The sequence below is a fragment of the Thunnus albacares genome, chromosome 18, assembly GCF_914725855.1.
Source record: "Thunnus albacares chromosome 18, fThuAlb1.1, whole genome shotgun sequence".
In the NCBI taxonomy this organism is placed as follows: Eukaryota; Metazoa; Chordata; class Actinopteri; order Scombriformes; family Scombridae; genus Thunnus; species Thunnus albacares.
Window position 1 is genome coordinate 7,257,451 of NC_058123.1, and position 18,136 is coordinate 7,275,586.

The 18,136-nt window shown below is 38.9% G+C and overlaps 1 protein-coding gene across 5 annotated transcripts in view; it reads left to right on the forward strand.

Moving 5' to 3' along the window:
• tnca (tenascin Ca) overlaps positions 1 to 10,333 on the forward strand; it is a 33,919-nt gene extending 23,586 nt beyond the window's left edge. For 3 of the 5 annotated variants that reach the window (XM_044333741.1, XM_044333742.1, XM_044333743.1), the window contains 12 exons: positions 3,522 to 3,794; positions 4,053 to 4,175; positions 4,839 to 4,982; positions 5,116 to 5,235; positions 5,675 to 5,818; positions 5,914 to 6,044; positions 7,078 to 7,210; positions 7,611 to 7,762; positions 7,963 to 8,059; positions 8,155 to 8,316; positions 9,221 to 9,384; positions 9,519 to 10,333. In XM_044333741.1, the coding sequence (XP_044189676.1) occupies positions 3,522 to 3,794; positions 4,053 to 4,175; positions 4,839 to 4,982; positions 5,116 to 5,235; positions 5,675 to 5,818; positions 5,914 to 6,044; positions 7,078 to 7,210; positions 7,611 to 7,762; positions 7,963 to 8,059; positions 8,155 to 8,316; positions 9,221 to 9,384; positions 9,519 to 9,629 (1,754 nt within the window). In that variant the 3' untranslated portion in view covers positions 9,630 to 10,333. Of the gene's footprint in view, positions 1 to 125; positions 399 to 513; positions 787 to 2,116; positions 2,435 to 3,521; positions 3,795 to 4,052; positions 4,176 to 4,838; positions 4,983 to 5,115; positions 5,236 to 5,674; positions 5,819 to 5,913; positions 6,045 to 7,077; positions 7,211 to 7,610; positions 7,763 to 7,962; positions 8,060 to 8,154; positions 8,317 to 9,220; positions 9,385 to 9,518 lie in introns of all 5 variants that reach the window. The other 2 variants (XM_044333739.1, XM_044333740.1) reach the window with 1 other exon arrangement.
• The last annotated feature ends 7,803 nt before the right edge of the window (positions 10,334 to 18,136 follow it).

Consider the following 18,136-nt stretch of genomic DNA (forward strand, 5'->3'; position numbering starts at 1 on the left):
ATTTATTATCTGCACTTCATAGTTGACTTGGGCCTGTAAGCATACACAGGTTTTTTCAAAACAGACATATACATGCTTTCTATTTCAATAAATGAATGTATACTATATTTTTCTCTCCCCTGTAGCTAAAGAGCCTGATCTGTCCAGGCTAGTTGTTTCTAACATTACCTCAGACAGATTCTCTCTGTCGTGGCGGACAGGAGAGAACACTTTTGATATCTTTATAGTAGAAGTCAGAGAGTCTGCTTTGCCCTCGCAGGCAATGGGGCGCGCTCTGCCAGGAGACGTGCGCTCCACAGTCATGGCCGGGCTCAAAGCGAGCACAAGCTACAACATAAAGCTGTACGCCAGCGTTGGTGGCCAGAACACACAGCCGCTATTTGCTGTAGCTACAACAGGTATCACATTACATGCATTTCTTGACACTGCATGTACCAACCACCAACATTGTGACTTACAGTACCAGTTCCCAGCACAACATAACTGAAAAGCCGTGTTCTTTTTCTTATTCAGAGGATGTCCCACAGTTGGGGCCCATAGCTGCTTCATCTGTGAGCCCACATAACCTCAGCTTGTCCTGGAGCACAGTGTCGGGCCATTTTGATGGCTTTGTTGTCCGGGTCAGCGACCCTGAGCAGCAGTCTGATACGCTGGAGTTCAGACTGCCTGGTGAAGTCCGTAACTTTACGATCTCTAACCTGATGGATGCCACAGGCTATGATATTGAACTGTATGGTATTTCTCATGGGCGCCAAACTCCCTCTGTGTTAGCCCACGCCGTCACAGGTACTACGTATTTTACTCATATCTTAAACTCTTATCACTTGCAGTTGGAAATGGAAACAGTTAAGTCTCAGGCCTGGAATTCATTAAGAGCAAATTTGACATGTATCATTCATCATTTTTGTAATTCAACAGTCACAAACTGGTAGCAGTTTTTGGTGCATAAAACTGTTTTGATTTGCCAACTCTGAAAATGTTTCAATAAGGCGTTGAAGCAGCGAGATTTGGCTAGCTGTCTGTTTAAGTTAATGAGACTCAAGGCAAGGATGTTATTCAAGCAAACACTATTTATTAACCTATTATGAATTGGAAAGCAACTTAATCTCATGATGATGAGCTGACCTTGTTTATACTTTGATTTTAAAAACAAAATTCCCACTTAAATTCCACCTGACGTGCATCCATGGAAATACGGTGGCAATGAGGACTAAAAGCTAAAGCCGGTGCAGAAGTGCGTTAAAGGAATAGTTTGACATTTGGGGAATTGCACTTATCTGCTTTCTTGGTGAGACTTAGATGAGAAGATTGATACCACTTACCCATCTGTTGGTTAAATTTAAAGGTAAAGCCCGGGTCCAGTTAGCTTACCTTAGCATAAACAGCTAGCCTGGCTCTGGTAACAAAATCCACCTGCCAGCGCGTCTAAAGCTCAATATTAAACATGTTACATCTTTTTTGTTTAGAAATGACAGTCTGTGGTTTTACAGGTGGTTATGTGCCGGACTATTTCTTGCGTTTTTTCTTAAAATGTGAAACTATTCCTTCAGATGCAGTACCAGTAATGGTCTCTAGATACTGGTTGTGTTGAGTTTTATTCAGAAAGTGCTGAAGGCACTTGAAATTGATTGTGAATAATATTTTTCTACAGGATGTTACAGTTTTAGGAGATAGGAAAACTTCTGTGTGTATTTCCCAGAAGTCTCAGCCTATCACAATGTGATGGTTTCCAGTTTCTTCTCAACACCTTTATTTTGTACCCGTTTCTAGCTCCAAACACCAAAACCAAATCCAAGTTTCCAAATACCCTTTTACCGTACTGTCTGTGTGATGGAAGCACATGAAGCAATATGATGTGTGCCAAATTTGCCCTTAATGTTTTGCCTTTAAATTTTTGGAGATATTCAGATTAGAAGTTCCCATTTTTAAGCTGATATCTGATGATTTCTTCTTGCCTCTTTAAAACCTACACCTCACAGGAAGAGAGGAGTTTTCATGATTTGCTTTTGCAACCATTGCACACATTATCCTCCTAATGGAATATTGTTCCCCCTCCCACATCTGTTCCCTCTCTGGATAAAAAAAAAAAAAAAAAATCAAACTCACTCCCCTCTAGCTCCTTTGCCTAAAGTGGAAAACTTGACCATTTCCAACATAACCCCCTACGGCTTCCGTGTGTCGTGGGAGGTGAAGCAACAGCAGCAACTGCAGCAGCCGGAGGAATTAGCCCCCTCTAGCGGTGGCTTCAGACACTTTCACATAGTGGTGACAGACTCCGGCTGGCTGCTGGAGCCTCAGGAGTTCACTGTGGCAGGAAACGAAAGTCACCTGGACATCTGGGGCCTCATCACCGGCATAGGCTATGAGGTCAGGCTGACCGGGGTGTCAGAGTCAGGGCTTCTCTCTCGGCCTCTGACTACAGTGGCTGTGACAGGTACCACTTACAGTACACTTACAAGGCCCCTCGTCTTACTAAAAAGGGCAATTCCTCATTTTGTTGCAACTACTGTGTATATATGTGATCATTAAACTTTATGATCCAACGCTGAAGTTTCACCATCACAACCTGGCAGGCCTATAAATGACACACTTACTTGATATTTATGCTTTATAGCTTTCACAAGGTTAGCTTTAGTGTTAATACATTTTGGTTAATGCCATGTTTTGATGGTGAGACCTCAGGTGTGTACTGTTACCTAACCCTAACCTCAATTTATAACATAACTTTTTTCCAGAATGATCTCACTTTTCCTTTGTTTTAAGCATCCAGTCTATTGTCTTGGTATGCAGCTTCATCACTGGGGGGAAGAGGAATGTGGAGCTCCCATCTGTTTCTTCTTAGATCCAAAATATGAGCAAGCATATATGTTTGTTTTCATATTTTAAAGTGTGTTTTCCTTCAGATTTCTGATTGGCGATATGCAGATGTCGGTGGACATAATATGATTATCGTATCATGTCTATAGATATCTTTTAAACTGACTTTTACCATGCTGCTTTCCTTTCCTTGTTGGTTCATAAATGAGGCTAAAAAAGCTCCAGCGGACGGATACAAACAACCGAATAAAACAAAATCAGAAGTGGGAAAACACTGATAAATCAACAGACATTCTGAGCATGAAATGTCAGTTGATTTAACTTCTAATCTCTTTTGTTTCATTATCTTTGAATGCACTGAATGCATCGCCTTGACGGACGCATGGGGACCTCGTCTCAACCAACCGAACAGATCCGTTAGAGCCTTTTAAGGAATGTCAACCTGTTAACTGACATAAATAAACATCTACAAAAAGCATCTTGTCTTTTTAATTCACTCAACTACCCGACTGATTTACACTAACGGAGCATGGTTGGTCAGAGGTGGTGGACAAAAAGGCCTTCACCCTGTCTGCCACCTGGAAACCTTCTTGCCTGATTTGCTGACTTCCAAACTGATGCCTATGGTCGTCTCTCAGAAGTTGGTGAATATTTCTGGGAAAACAACAAAACCTACTGCAACGTTATGTTTCCTTTCTAACCAGAGGCTGAGCCGGAGGTGGAGCATCTTTTTGTCTCCGACATCACAACTGACAGTTTCCGTCTGTCGTGGACGTCTGATGAAGACATGTTTGACAGATTTGTGATCAAAATAAGAGACAGCAAAAGATTAGCCCATCCTCGGGAGTACAGCATCCGCGGTGATGAGCGAACCAAGGTTTTAACTGGACTCATGGGTGGCACTGAGTATGAAATCGAGCTTTATGGTGTCACATTGGACCGACGCTCCCAACCTATTACTGGGGTTGCTCAGACAGGTATATGAACAACACTGCAAAGTGTTTAGTTTTATACTAACTACTAAACCTTTTAAGTTTTGGGTGTGACGTCTGCTGTCAGAGAACTGGACCTACAGTCCCACTAATCATCTTTATTCCTCTGGTTTAAGGCTTAACTCCATGTCTGTCTGTTAAGGAAAATGGTCATTCCGGAGGTTTTTGGACATATTTTCTTCACTTTGAGTCACCTTTTTTTTCTGCTTTCATGTCTGCGCATATCCATTTGCACTTTGCTAGGCCTGTCAACTCCAAAAGGACTGCACTTCTCTGAAGTGACTGAATCCTCAGCCATAGTTCACTGGTCCCTGTCGAGCTCTGCAGTGGATAACTACCGCATCACCTATGTGCCGTTCGAAGGAGGTAAGAGGTCAATCAGAGTTACAATTCACTGCCAGTTTACATTTATTTCCAAGATGGATTTAGATTTGATTTTAGTTAGAGAGTTTAGTTTGTAACTTTGTAGATATTTAAATTATTGTTAAGTTTAACAAATTTTAGCTGTGCTCTTAAGAGAAACTCTAAGCTGACCACCATGACGTTGACCTTTTTTGTTTTTAGTGAAATGTCTCAACAATGATTAGGTAGATTGCTGTAGCACTATGTACAGACATTCATGTCCATCTCAAGATGAATTATTACTTTAGTGATCCTCTAACTAACTTTTCCTCTAGTGCGATCATCAGGCCAAAATTTATACTTTGGTTTATGACCAAATATCTGCAAAACCAATGACGTTCCCATCAGTCTTGGTGTTACCGTGTGTTTATTGCTAATTAGCCAATATTAGCATGCTGATATGCTAAAATAAGATGGTTAACATGGTAAACATTTTACTGGCTAAACATCAGCATGTTAGCATGCTAACACAAAGTCTTGTCAACTAATGTATGCCAATATGGGGTGTGTAGAAAATTCTGCATATATTATTACTGGAGACTTCAAATACAACAATGCATGAAGTGTTGTTAATGAAGTTAGATGTTCAGTTTGTGGTGTTGTTATTTTCTTTTCTCTCCCCCACAGGAACCCCAATGATGGTGACTGTGGATGGCGACGTGTTAGAGGCTTTGCTGCCCAATATGATCCCTGGCAAGTTGTATCAGGTGACTGTCAGCGCTGTGAAGGGTCTGGAGGAAAGTGATCCCAGCACAGACACTGTAACCACAGGTTGGCTCTCTTCCCTTCTTGTCCATCACTCATAACTTCAGTGTCACTCTTCCTGACTCTGAGTGACAATGGAGTCAGTTCATATTAAATTGAAGACATTTCTCTTGAGACTGTTCATGTTTGTGCCCTCCAGCTTTGGACAGACCTCAGGGTCTGACTGCAGTTAATGTCACCGACATCTCTGCTCTGTTGCTGTGGCAACCCTCTGTAGCCACTGTTGATGGCTACGTGATTACTTACAGTGCTGATACAGGTGAGTCTGTTTTTTCTGTTCTGTTATTTTTACTATTTAAGGTCATGTTTATCTCCATAACCACTTAACAAAAGCAGAATTTTTAAGAGAAAATAGTACTATAGGTCAATGTGATTTCTCCTAAGTGTTCACTAAAATTGTTTTAGAAAAGTAGCAAAGTGTTTATGTATCATAACTGGATTTTTGTCCTTGTATTGCGTATTAACTGGATATTGTGTTCACTCGTTTGTAGTGTGTCAGATTTGTATTTGTTTGGCTGTATTGTTTGTGTTTAGTTAATCTCAATGAGACTTTTACCTGGTTAAATAAAGGATATATATAGTTAAAATTAGTCAATCTGTAGAAGTGATATTTCTACTGGTTGCATTGCTTATTTAATAAACTAATGAGGTTTGTATGACTTTGATCAATCGATGTGTGTGTGTGCCCTGCCTTACAGTGTCCTCAGTGGTGGAGCATGTTTCTGGGAACACGGTGGAGTTTGAGATGGGCTCCCTGGTTCCAGGAACTCATTACACAGTCGGAGTGCATGCGATGAAAGAAGCCCAGAAGAGTGCTTCTGCTGTTACTGAATTCACCACCGGTAGGTCTAGAAAGACTACCTGTCAAGAAAATGACTCAAAGCTAAATGTTATTCTAGTTACACAACATTTAATGATTGTGGTGCTGTATTTCCAGATGTGGACCCTCCTCGTGATCTGACAGCTACTAACATTCAAACCGACAGTGCGACTCTCACATGGAAACCTCCGCAGGCTGCTGTCACTGGTTACACGCTCACCTTCTCCTCTGCTGATGGTACAATCAGGGTGCGTACATCCACTCATCAGTTCAATTATTGGACGTTGTGAAGTTTCACAGCTCAGACAAAGCAGTGGTGGTTTTGCGTGGTTTAACAGATTGTGTAAACTCAACATTACTGAAAACCATTTTCCAAATCATACTAAAAAAACTTTGGATTGACTTCCTAACTTCTAGGCAGTCACTGCTGCTTTCAGTTTACAACAACGTGGAAGGAAAATCGATTTGAAACATACTCAATGGTGCATTCAAGGAAACATCCAAGGCCCTGGAAGTCATTTAAAAAAGGAAAAAACTACTAAGTTAACATTATTTTTCTTGCATATGGTCCATTTGTTGTTATAATTTATCTTCTAGGTTTGATTTTCTGACAGAATACAGCACTTTTGGGCATAAACTGTTAACTGATAATTTATATCAGACAAAAAAACAAATTATTAATGGATATTAAAATAATCATGTGATGGGTTACTAATCTCAGGCATGCTTCAAGCCTCTTCCAGTTGTTTTTCACACCAGAGTGTATTGAATTGAATGTAAGACCCATCTGTTTTCTTCAGACTTTTATCATCACAAAGACACTCTGTTTTTATCTTTTTTTTTTTTTCACAATTCTTAATTTGTTCTCTGTGCGATACTGTTGTACTTTTGGGATTTTATCCAAATTTTAACTATTTTATTTTTATTTTATTAATTTTCTCCTTGATCCTCACAATTATCCAAAAAAGGGCAGCATGTGTGTGTTCCAGCTGGGTGCTCAACCTCAAAAATACATCAGTTTAAAAGTTGAAAAAGGTGGTTTTGATGTTGTTCCACCTTTTTCCACTTTTGAATCCTCATAATTATGTCTGTTTTTGTTTGATGTAATTGTAATTCTCAGTCTCTGTAAAGCACTTTGGTCAACATAAATTGACTAAACCAGCAGCTATAAAAATGAATGGTATTTCTTGGAAAATGGTTAGCAGTAGTTCAAGAGTTTGAACATTTCATGGTTAATGTTTTTAATGTTTTGTATTTATGTGTGTGTGTGTGTGGTTTCAGGAGGTGGTTCTAAGCCCGACAGCCTCCTCTTATAGCATGGTTCAGCTAACTGGTTCTACAGAGTACAGCGTCAAACTGCAGGCCATCGCTGGAACCCAGAGGAGTCGTCACATTACCACCGTCTTCACTACCAGTAAGGACGATCACACCTACACACACCTTCAGCCAACGTAATGTAGTTAGATTTACTGGTTCTTTCTCAGCAGTAAAGGATCTGGTGATTTAGGTTACGCAACAGTCCAGATGCACTTCTTCTTACGTAAATTCCTTTCAGTTAATCTGATATTCCAGTCAGATCACCTGTGCTTGTTTTTCATTCTGTCTGAGCTGCTCTCGATGGGAAAACCGTTCATTTTTTTCCCTTTCTTTTTCCCTTTCCTTTTTTAAAAGCTACTTTCCGAGGTCCTAACTCTGACACGATACTGTATGCCGTCTCATGCATTTTTTTTTAATATAACAGAGATGAAGATAAAGTAAATGTGTCTCAAAGATGATGGTCTCTAAGATGATATCTTTTTAATGTGTGCGTTTAGTTGGACAGCTGTACAGATACCCCAAGGACTGTGCTCAGATTTTACTGAACGGAGAGACGACTTCTGGTCTGTACACCATCTATGTGGGTGGAGAGGAGAGTCAACCAATCCAGGTTTACTGTGACATGACAACAGACAGCGGAGGATGGATGGTGAGGAAATCAACCTGCTGGAATCCAATTAAAGACAGTTTTAAAACCATAAATCACATTAGACAGGATATTATCATGCAAATTATGTAATGCTTGTTTTTCTAATGATAGACAGCACCATAATGACCTCCGTGTTGCATGTTATGATAATTGTGAAGGTGTTATGATATGAAACACTCATGAAAGCCAGTACTCCTCAGGTTCTCCTGAGACGCCAGAATGGAAAGCTGGATTTCTTTAGGAACTGGAAGAACTACACCGCTGGCTTCGGTAACATGAATGATGAGTTCTGGCTGGGTAAGATCACTCATCCACGAGCCTCGTTCACTTTGACTTTTTCTCTCCCTCTATCAGTCACCTCCCAAGTAACACATATTAATCCTGGTTTATAGGTCTCTCCAACCTCCATAAGATCACTGCTTCTGGCCATTATGAGCTGCGAGTGGACATGAGGGACAGCGGGGAATCAGCCTTTGCTCAGTATGACAAGTTCACGATTGCAGAGCCAAGAACACGCTATAAAATCTCCATAGGAGCATACAGTGGAACAGCAGGTAGGCATCACTTTAAAAGGAAAAGTTTGCCACTTTGACTGTCTTGATGAGAGTTAAGTAAGTAGATTGATACCACTCATGTCTGTGTGCTAAATATGAAGCTACAGACAGCAGCCGGGTAGCTTAGCTTAGCATAATGACTGGAAACAGGTGGAAACAGTTGGACTAGTTCTGTCCTAAATGTAAAAAGTCTGTCTAGCAACATCTCTAAAGCTCACTAACACACTTATATAACTATATAACCACACTTGTATAACTGTCAGATCTTCACCATCTGTCTGCACTTTAAAATCCAAGCTAATGACGCCTTTGAGTTTGTTAATTTTGAATATAATGATGACATTGTTGAAATTTTGTCTGTTACAGTTACTGATCTATTTAATTACTTCACATTTCTCTGTTAAGCACTTTGGTCAACATCTGTTGTTTTTTAAATGTGTTCTATAAATAAATGTGAAGTGACGTTTATGGGGGTTTATGTGCCAAACTATTTCTTGGCCGAGCGCAGTCACTTCCTGGAGTCTTGACATCACTGTGAGGTTGCCGGGCAACCAGTGGAGACTCCAGGACAGATAGATTAAACAAACCAGTTATAACATGTTAATTGGTGTTAGAGGTGCCGGTAGTTGGATTTTGTTAGCTGTTTCCACCTGTTTCCAGTCTTTTATCTAAGAAAAGCTCCTGGCTGTAGCTTCATAATTCATGCACAGACATCAGAGTCAATCTTCTCATCTAACTCTTGGCAAGAATGTAGAACTTTTTTTCCGAAAATGTCAAACTATTCTTGTAAGAAAAGCCCATATGGTCAGTTTTAGTTACTCTAATAGGACTGTCTTTAATTGAGATGCACTGAGTCAATAATCAGCCCATTTCTCAGTTTTTCTAATCAATTCATCTCCACCAGGTGACTCCATGACTTACCACCAGGGTCGGCCATTCTCCACCTATGACAATGATAATGATATTGCTGTCACCAACTGCGCCTTGTCCTACAAAGGTGCCTTTTGGTATAAAAACTGTCATCGTGTCAACCTCATGGGGAAATATGGTGACGACAGTCACAGTAAGGTACGTACATTGTGCACATATTTCATTTAATATCAGATTACTCCTTTCTCCTCCAGAGAAACGTTACTCTGATGTGTTGAATGTCTCACTATTACAGCCTTTCCCCCCGTAATGTGTATTCTATTCTTCCACAGGGGATCAACTGGTTCCACTGGAAAGGCCACGAACATTCAATCGAATTTGCAGAGATGAAGATTAGACCGGCCAACTTCAGAAATTTCGAGAGCAGAAAAAAACGATCATAGACTTGTGAACCCCCTTCCTCGTATACACCTCATCTCCATCCCCCGAGCCTCGTCAGCTGTCACGAACTTCTGCGATCCCTCAGCTTGAAAATCATTCTCTAAAATACACGTAAAACCACACTGAATGTAATCCAAGTGGCTGTGAGAAATGAACCTGGTAACATCACACCAAAGAATCAAACAATTAGCCGTTTTTAGCGTAGCTGTCCCAATTTGGCACTGTTGTACGTGTGATTACGTTTCTGCGTTCCCACATTTTGGGTTCCAAGAGAAAAGTAGCTATTGAGTTTGATTAGTATGAATGGATATACATGTGTTATTGGGACCAAACAGCTGTATAAATATGAGAATTAATTGTAAAATTGTGTGAATGGATCCACTGAATCAGTAACATGTCAAGGGCACATAATCAGAAGGCATCAGGCCACTCACATCCCCTCAAGTAATGGGATAAAAGATAATTCAGTGGCGTTGTATTTTAAATTAGTTGACTGAGTTATGGATAAAAAATAATTTATAAAATGATACATAATGAACTCCATACATTTTTTTTCATATGTTGATTGTGCAACCAAGAGAACCATCTGTCAAGATTTCGCATTTGGAGGCCACTAATACTGTTGAATTCATATTTAAGTTGTGATTTACTTATTTTGATAGGAAATGAATCTGATGCTCTGTAACCTTCAATGCAATTAAAAACAGTTTGATAAAAATGTGTGCAAGCTCTTCTTCTTGTCTTAAAACAATAGTCAGGTTCTCAAATGAACATTGAAATAGTTTTTCTTGCTGTAATCATTCCTTCCTGTTCATACTGACCATTAGAAGATCCTTTCATAATGTAAGTGATGGAGGACAAAATCCACGGTCCTCCCTCTGTGTAAACATGTATTTAAAAGTTTATCTGAAGCTAATATGAAGCTTCAGCCACCCAAATTAGTTTGGTACTATACTTCTACCGCAGCTCAACAGGGAAACACTGTCTGAGGAACCACAAAGAGGGAATTTGATGCTAAAAAGACTGTAAATGTGGCAGATATCCACATTCAAGTCAGTTCCATGTCTAGTCCAGCAGATGGCAGTGTTTACTCTCTGTTCAATACTAGCAGGGCTCATATGATGTACCATATGAGATTGTCTGTTGCCACTTAGAAGTACATTTTACATAGTGGATATTCATTATAACCTCTCTGATATCAGAAAATATTTTTCAGTTTGAAGAAGAAATTAAATCTGTCACCATGTCTAATTTTATAGGTGTAGAAGCAGGCCATCTACCCTCAACTGAGAAATACTTTTACAAGTTTTACTGGTGACTTTTAAACCAAGGCTTGGTGAACTTGTTTACAAAAGTCTTACATAAATATATTAGATTTTAGTGAGGACTTATTAGCTTGAGTGCAGCCTGATATGCCTGCGCCAGCATCTCTTTAACACTCCAAAGTTTAGGTTCAAATCTGTTATCTTTCTTTTGCAACCGAAGCCCTTTGGAGCCTTTTGTGCAAGCCGCACCCGGTTTGCAAAATCGTTATCTTTCTACAGTTGTCATTAAATCCATAGATTAGGTGAACTGTTCCAGATCTGAATTGAAACTGTTATTTGGTGCTGATTTACTGCCTCCATCCCCTCCAACAAGAGTCGGCTTTGGTGTTTGAAGACTTGCCAGTTTCTTAAAATCACAAGAGCCTAAAATGAGCCATAGCAGAGTTAAATATGGTCGATCTGTTCTATTTTTTGTTGGATTTGGCTTGCAAGTATCATAGTCAGGGGTCATTTTAGACTTTCAACATCAAGCACATGACCCAGTGGTCTGTCCCTAACTCGTGTCTTTGTAGAATGGATCATTTCTCTAATCTACAGCCAATTCAATGTCCTCCCTGTGCTTTCTGGTACTGGTTGTTTGTTTTGCAGCTTACTTGAATGGGTACATTTTGGTCTCTTACATCCGATCCTCTCAGCAATCAGTTAGACGCAGACTGAATGTTTTGGTCACAATCACAGTAATGGTTTCTGGGTATTCATGCTGGTTGCCCAGGTCAACTTGTAGCCTGATACACTCAGCTGTCGAAGGTTTAGGATGTTGGGACATTAATGTCTAAATTACAACGACAATGAGTAATGATGAGACACTAGATGTCGGCTGGCGCAGAGATGGGAGTTTTCCACATGGAGTTCGAGATTTAGAAATAACTGATGACCTGGATTTCTACCTACGCATATTGCTGAGATCTAATTTCATCCTGAGACGTTTCTAAATTAGGACTTGGAGGTTATGAGTCAAGTGTTCTTGTAATATAGCTCCAATGAGAAACAGTAATAGGAATATATTTCCAGTATAAATATTTAATCTTACCCCTCAGTGTTGGGAATAGATTGTACAATTGGTTGATATGTGGCACTATCATATAAGGACCATATTTCCCATGATCCTGATTACTTCCTGCTGTCAGGAGATAACAGATGATACTGTGTGTATTCTGAGAGGTGAACTTGTGGAAATACGAACTATAGCTGAACTGCAATACACATGGTTTTAATGGTGCTTGCAAAGTAACAATGGTGGCGGTTTTGTGCCATAAATCCAGCTGGTTTAGAAAACTAACCAAGGAAAATGCTAAATTTTAGGTTTCTCATGTTTTTGGCTCAAAGGATATAAATGTTGGTCTGTCTGTTGGTCCACCACTTTGGTGCAGACTGAAATGTCTCAACAACCATTGGATTGCCATGAAATTTTGGATTTATGGTGCCCAGAAGGTGAAGCCTACTGACTTTGATGATCTCCTGATTATCTGTCTGATATTTTAGATTTTTAGTAAAATGTCTCGACAACTACTGGATGGATTGCCGTGAATTTGGCAAAGACATTTATGTTCCCAAATGTCGTTTGGGAACGTTTCATCTAGTGCCGTCATCAGGTCAAAATTTCACTTTGTCCAATGATTGATTGAAGTCGGCCTCAGCAGAAGTTTGTGTTTAGCACAACGTCCGGGGCTGAAAAATGAAGCCAATAAGGAAGTGCCAAAAACCTGCATTTTCTCTAATGGCCATCAGGTGGCGACTCCACTGGCTGCAAAAAGAAGTCCGGTTGTATGGAAGTCTATGAGAAAATGACCCTACTTCTCTCTTGAGTTATTACCTCAGTAAACTGTTTCCTAACGAGTTTATGGTCTCAATCGCAAGTTTCAAGTCTTCTTCAATACAAATTTTGTAAATTAATAATTTTTGTAAATTATGGTCCCATTTAATTTAAATTTGACGATAAAGCAGGGTATGCTTTAGGGCGTGGCTACGTTGTGATTAACAAGTCGCTACCACGGCGACGACGTTGCCCACCAAGTAACTGTTGTGTATGGGCGCAGCTGCTGCTATTTCACAGTGTGGTTTCAGTTCACTGAAGTTAATTATAACATTGTGGTCGCCTTAAAACAGCCTTGATCAGCATTTGGTTGTAATAAAAGCCTCATCAATGAGTCGGATGATCATCAGTTTTTCTGGTGAGTACATTTTGTTTTAACGGTTTTAGGCCTGTTTTTCGCTAGCGAAAATTAGCATTAGCACTAGCATGATCGCTGTTAACCATAGATTGTAAATGCACTGTGCTAACCACGAAAGCAGCTAGCGCTATGGTCAGGTACACCCTCTCGACCATATATTGTCACTTAAGACTACAAAAATCAAACATGGCGACGGCCAAATCCAAGATGGCGATGGCCAAATCGCTACACTCGAGGCTTCAAAACGGCAGTTCGCAAACCAATTGGTGACGTCACGGTGACAACGTCCATATTTTTATTTTTATTTTACAGTCTATGGTTTAGCATCATAACACGCTAACTCAGATAAAAAGATGAAGAGGGTTATGTTAGCGTTGAACTAATATGATGATTAAGTGCTGGTGTGTCAGATTAAGAGCTGCAATGAATAGTTTATTAATCAATTAGTTGCCAACTATCAAATTAATTGCTAACTATTTTGAGAATAGATTAATTGTTTTGAGTCATTTTTTAAAGAGAGAAATGTCCAAATTCTCTGGTTCCAGCTTCTCAAATGTGAATATTTTCTGGTTTCTTTAGTCCTCCATAACAATAAACTGAATATTTTTGGATTGTGGACTAAACAAGACATTTGAAGACGTTATGTTAGACTTTGGGAAACAGTGTTTGATATTTTTCACTATATTCTGATATTTTATGGACCAAAAAACTAATCGAAAAAATAATCGACAGATTAATCAATAATGAAAATAATCATTAATTGCAGCCCTATCAGGTTCATAACGTTCTTAGATATCGGAGGGTTTTGATGACAATAACTGAAAATGAAAATGTGACTGAATTAATTGATGATGAGGATTTATTTATGTTTTTTGTGCCAAATGATCCATCAGATCATTCAGAGGCAGAATTGGAGCATGAACATGACAACTGCACACATCGATGTTGCTATGACAACAAGAATGTGCCAGTCATTTTGCAGTGACAGTAGTTTATGTGTAGCATAGCACAAATATCGATATGATTAGAATAATACAGATATAATGAATTACACTGAAAAATATCAACAAGTTTTGAAATGTGTCCAACACTTAAGTTTACATGTGTTACATGACGGTTGTGGTAAACATACCTGCTAAACATCAACATGTTGAGATTGAATTGTGAGCATGTTAGATGCCTGACATTAGCATTTAGCTCAGCACACACACTCATACACAGCCTCACCGAGCTGCAACCCTGGCGGTAGACTGTTCTGATTTAAAATCATGCAAACTACAAACTGTTAGGTGTCATACTGAATAATGTAGCTACTTGCTATACAGTACTTCCTATAGGGGAAACGTATACAGCCCCAGGTAAGGCTGTGGTTCAACAGGGACTTGCCTCAGTACATGTGAACCAAAATTAGCCAACAGTTCTCAGAACTGTCATGGTGTTGCTACACATTGTGATACTCTCAGTATTTGTACAGTGTTATATCATTGTTTGCTCAGAGAATTTACACAGCCAACTCTCTCCCGCTGATGCAATGACCTAAAGACAAGTCTGCCTTTCCACAGTCTGGTTTCTATTCACATATATGAAATGAATATTTTATTGGGTGAGGTTTTTTTTATTTATTATTCACTTACTGAGTAATTGGATACTGCTTCACCTGCAATCAAACAGACAAAAAGTGATTTGGGAATTGTGTCTGTGTGTCAGATATATTCTGAAAGCAGCATGTACAGATATTTCACTTCACTGAGGTCAAATAGGAGCCGAAATACAAATGCGATTTCTGTATGTACCAGTTGAGCAAAGGTTACTCTGTTGCCTAAGAAAACCTGTTTGCATTAGTCATGCCATGCAGCCACGCTGAAACACGCTGGACTGCCATTAATCATGTTTTTCAAGGAAACTTTTTCCCGAGAGTCAGTGCTATATTTGAATTGGCTGTGCTCTGGGTGCAGAGTCCCTGGCACTGTGTGTGAACATGTATCTAAATCATCTGGCACGGCCCTGTCAGTGCGCTCCACACTTTCCACTCCACCATTGGACACATGTAATTGAAAAATAGGTAATTTCATGCTCTGTGCGATTATCCTATATGCTGAGTGAATTTCTCATGCATGTGCTGTAAGTTAAAAATGACTTACAGCATAAAGAGCGTTTTGTATTTTATTTTTAAAGCCTGCACATAAGATTTGAGTAGTGATTTAAGTTTTGTTTTTGACTGTTTTGGAGTATTTTTTTTCTTTTATTCAACCCATAAAACGAAAGCCTTTGAGAATCTGTGAGAGTTTGTCTGCTACAGAAAAGTACAAAGCACATATGAGAAGTTTGACTCCGAGCTGAGTGCACACCAAAGATACATCACATACTTTGCCTGGGGGACTGCTCAAAACAAACTTTGAACAGTAGACAACGCACACACTACACCAAACATTACTGGACGTTGATTTATGCTGCATATACTATTATGTGCTGCATTTTAGCAGTATATTACAGCAGCGCTGCACAGGAAAAGCACACGAACACAAGTGGAGGAAGAAGTAGTCATATCCTTTACATAAGTAGAAGTACCAATACAACAATGTAAAAATGCAAGTAAACGTCCTGCATGAAAAAAACCCACTTAAGTAAAAGTACACAAGTATTAGCAGCAAAATGTACTTAAAGTATTAAAGTAAAAATACTCATTTACTATATATGACATCATTAGATTATTAATAGTGAAGCATCAGTGTTAGAGCAGCATGTTACTGTTGTAGCTGCTGGAGGTGGAGCTAGTTTCAACTACTTTATATACAGTTAGATAGTTTAGTCCAGTGGTTCCCAACATAGGGGTCGGGCCCCTCCAAAGGGTCAGCAGATAAATCTGAGGGGTCGTGAGATGATTAATGGGAGAGGAAAGAAGAAAAAACAAAGTTCTGTTACACAAATCTGTTTTCAGTTTTAGGACTTTTTCTTTAATCTTTGATTTTTGGTCAAATATTGGATCATTTGAACATTTATTGAAATGAAAGCATGTGAGAAGTTTAGAGGGAAAAATCACTATTTGGTGGAGCTGTTAACAACTCATAGACATGTGAAATGTGACCCCGACTACACACTGCTTTTTGTAAGACGTCAAAAGACAAAAAGGTTGGAAATTACTGGTTTCATCTTTAACAATGTGTTGTATTTTAAAAGCTTGTTATATTATCCATTGTGTCAAATCTTCATCTGAAAAGTAATTTAAGTTGTCAAATAAATGTAGTGGAATAGAAAACACAATATTTCCATCTGAAATGTAGTGGAGTGGAAGTATGAAGTAGCAGAAAATAGAAGTATAAGTACCTCAAAATTGTACTTGAAGTAAATGTTCTTAGTTACTTCCCACCACTGCAGAATTACCTATCATAACACATCATAATACTGATGTGTTGCCATAGTTACTGACCTATATAAAACCACACGCTAAAAAGTCACCATGTTCTTCACACTGTCATATGTATATATACACACCATGTTCTTTGAATGTCTCTGGAGAGTGTTATAAAAGTTATTTTTGGCCATTTTTTATCATTTTATGACTTAACTGTTTAACATTACTACATACCTCAGGTCTTTAGAGACTTAACTTATTACTTATGTAACACAAACTGAGCTACAAAGTTAAGTAATATTGCTTGTAAACTTTTGAGAACACAGTATTAACGTTAATAAACCAACCCTGACACATGGTTTTTGTTACGTTTTTCTCCAGTGACTTTTATATTTTTAAAAACAAACCTCAGTAGTCAGCATCACAAATTTTGTGGTCATAGCAACATGGATACGTGTACTGTGCTCAGGTGTAGATGTTTAGTGGTTAAGTTCACATCCTCTGAGCTGGCGTTGTCATACTCTAATTCTGCCTCTGAATGATCGGATTGATCATTTGGCACAAAAATACAAGTTACTGTTATCAAATCCCTGATGGCCTAAATCTGATAGTTATTGAGACATTTCACTAAAAATACATAAAAATGTCAAGCTCATGATGGTGTTAGAGGGAAAGTCATAGGATCACCAAAGCAAACAGGCTTCATCTTCTGGGGATCATGAATGTCTGCAAAACTTCTGCAAATCAATCCATCTGATGTTGTTGAGATATTTCAGTCAAATTTCCATCTGAGCCATGCAGCTAATTTGGCTAAAAACAATTCTTACAAACCTTTTACAGAAAACTGTAATGATTTTCCTCTATTTTGACACCAGAAAGTCTTTAAAAAGAAATAGTTTGAGGAACAGAATGCAGCAGAAAGCTTAACTGAATATAATAAATGAAACTAAATTTGATGAAGCTCACATAGATGTTGCAATTTTGGAACCTTTTTGATTATTTTTACTTTCATTTTTGTTTCTATCTTGACACTTTTACTTTTATTGTAGGTTTTTATCTTCTCCCTTTTCATATGTAGAATTATTTCACTTATTATCTGATATTTTTCTTGACTTATTGATCAGTGTGATTCTAAATTGTTGCTGTGGTTGTGCGGAACCTCAGGAAGACTAGCGACCACTTTGTGGATCCAAATAAAGAATAAAGAATAGATTAGATGGGCTGCATTTTCCCTCCAGCATGTGTAAAAACCGATGGTAGTCTATATGTTTAAACATCAATAATCAGTTAAGAAAGATGCAATTTTCATTGTAGGATATTATTTTTCCCCATGCAATAATACACAGCCCTTTATGTGCTTTATGATACTGATTATCATACATAATATCAAGGATTGTGCGAAATGATCCCATTAATATCATTAATCATTGTGATCATGTCCTGACATCTGCGGGCTCAACAATGGATGCAGCCGTCCGACGTGCCATCAAAATTAAAGCGCGTAAAATGAGAAAGTGCCTAATACGCTCAGGCTGGCTGAGTGTCACTGACCTCTCACATACATACCACCACGCGTGGAAGGTTTATAACCCATCCAGACGGTGAGTGATCTCCTCTAATGGATCCCTATTTTATAGATTCACAACAGAGCTCATTTAGTT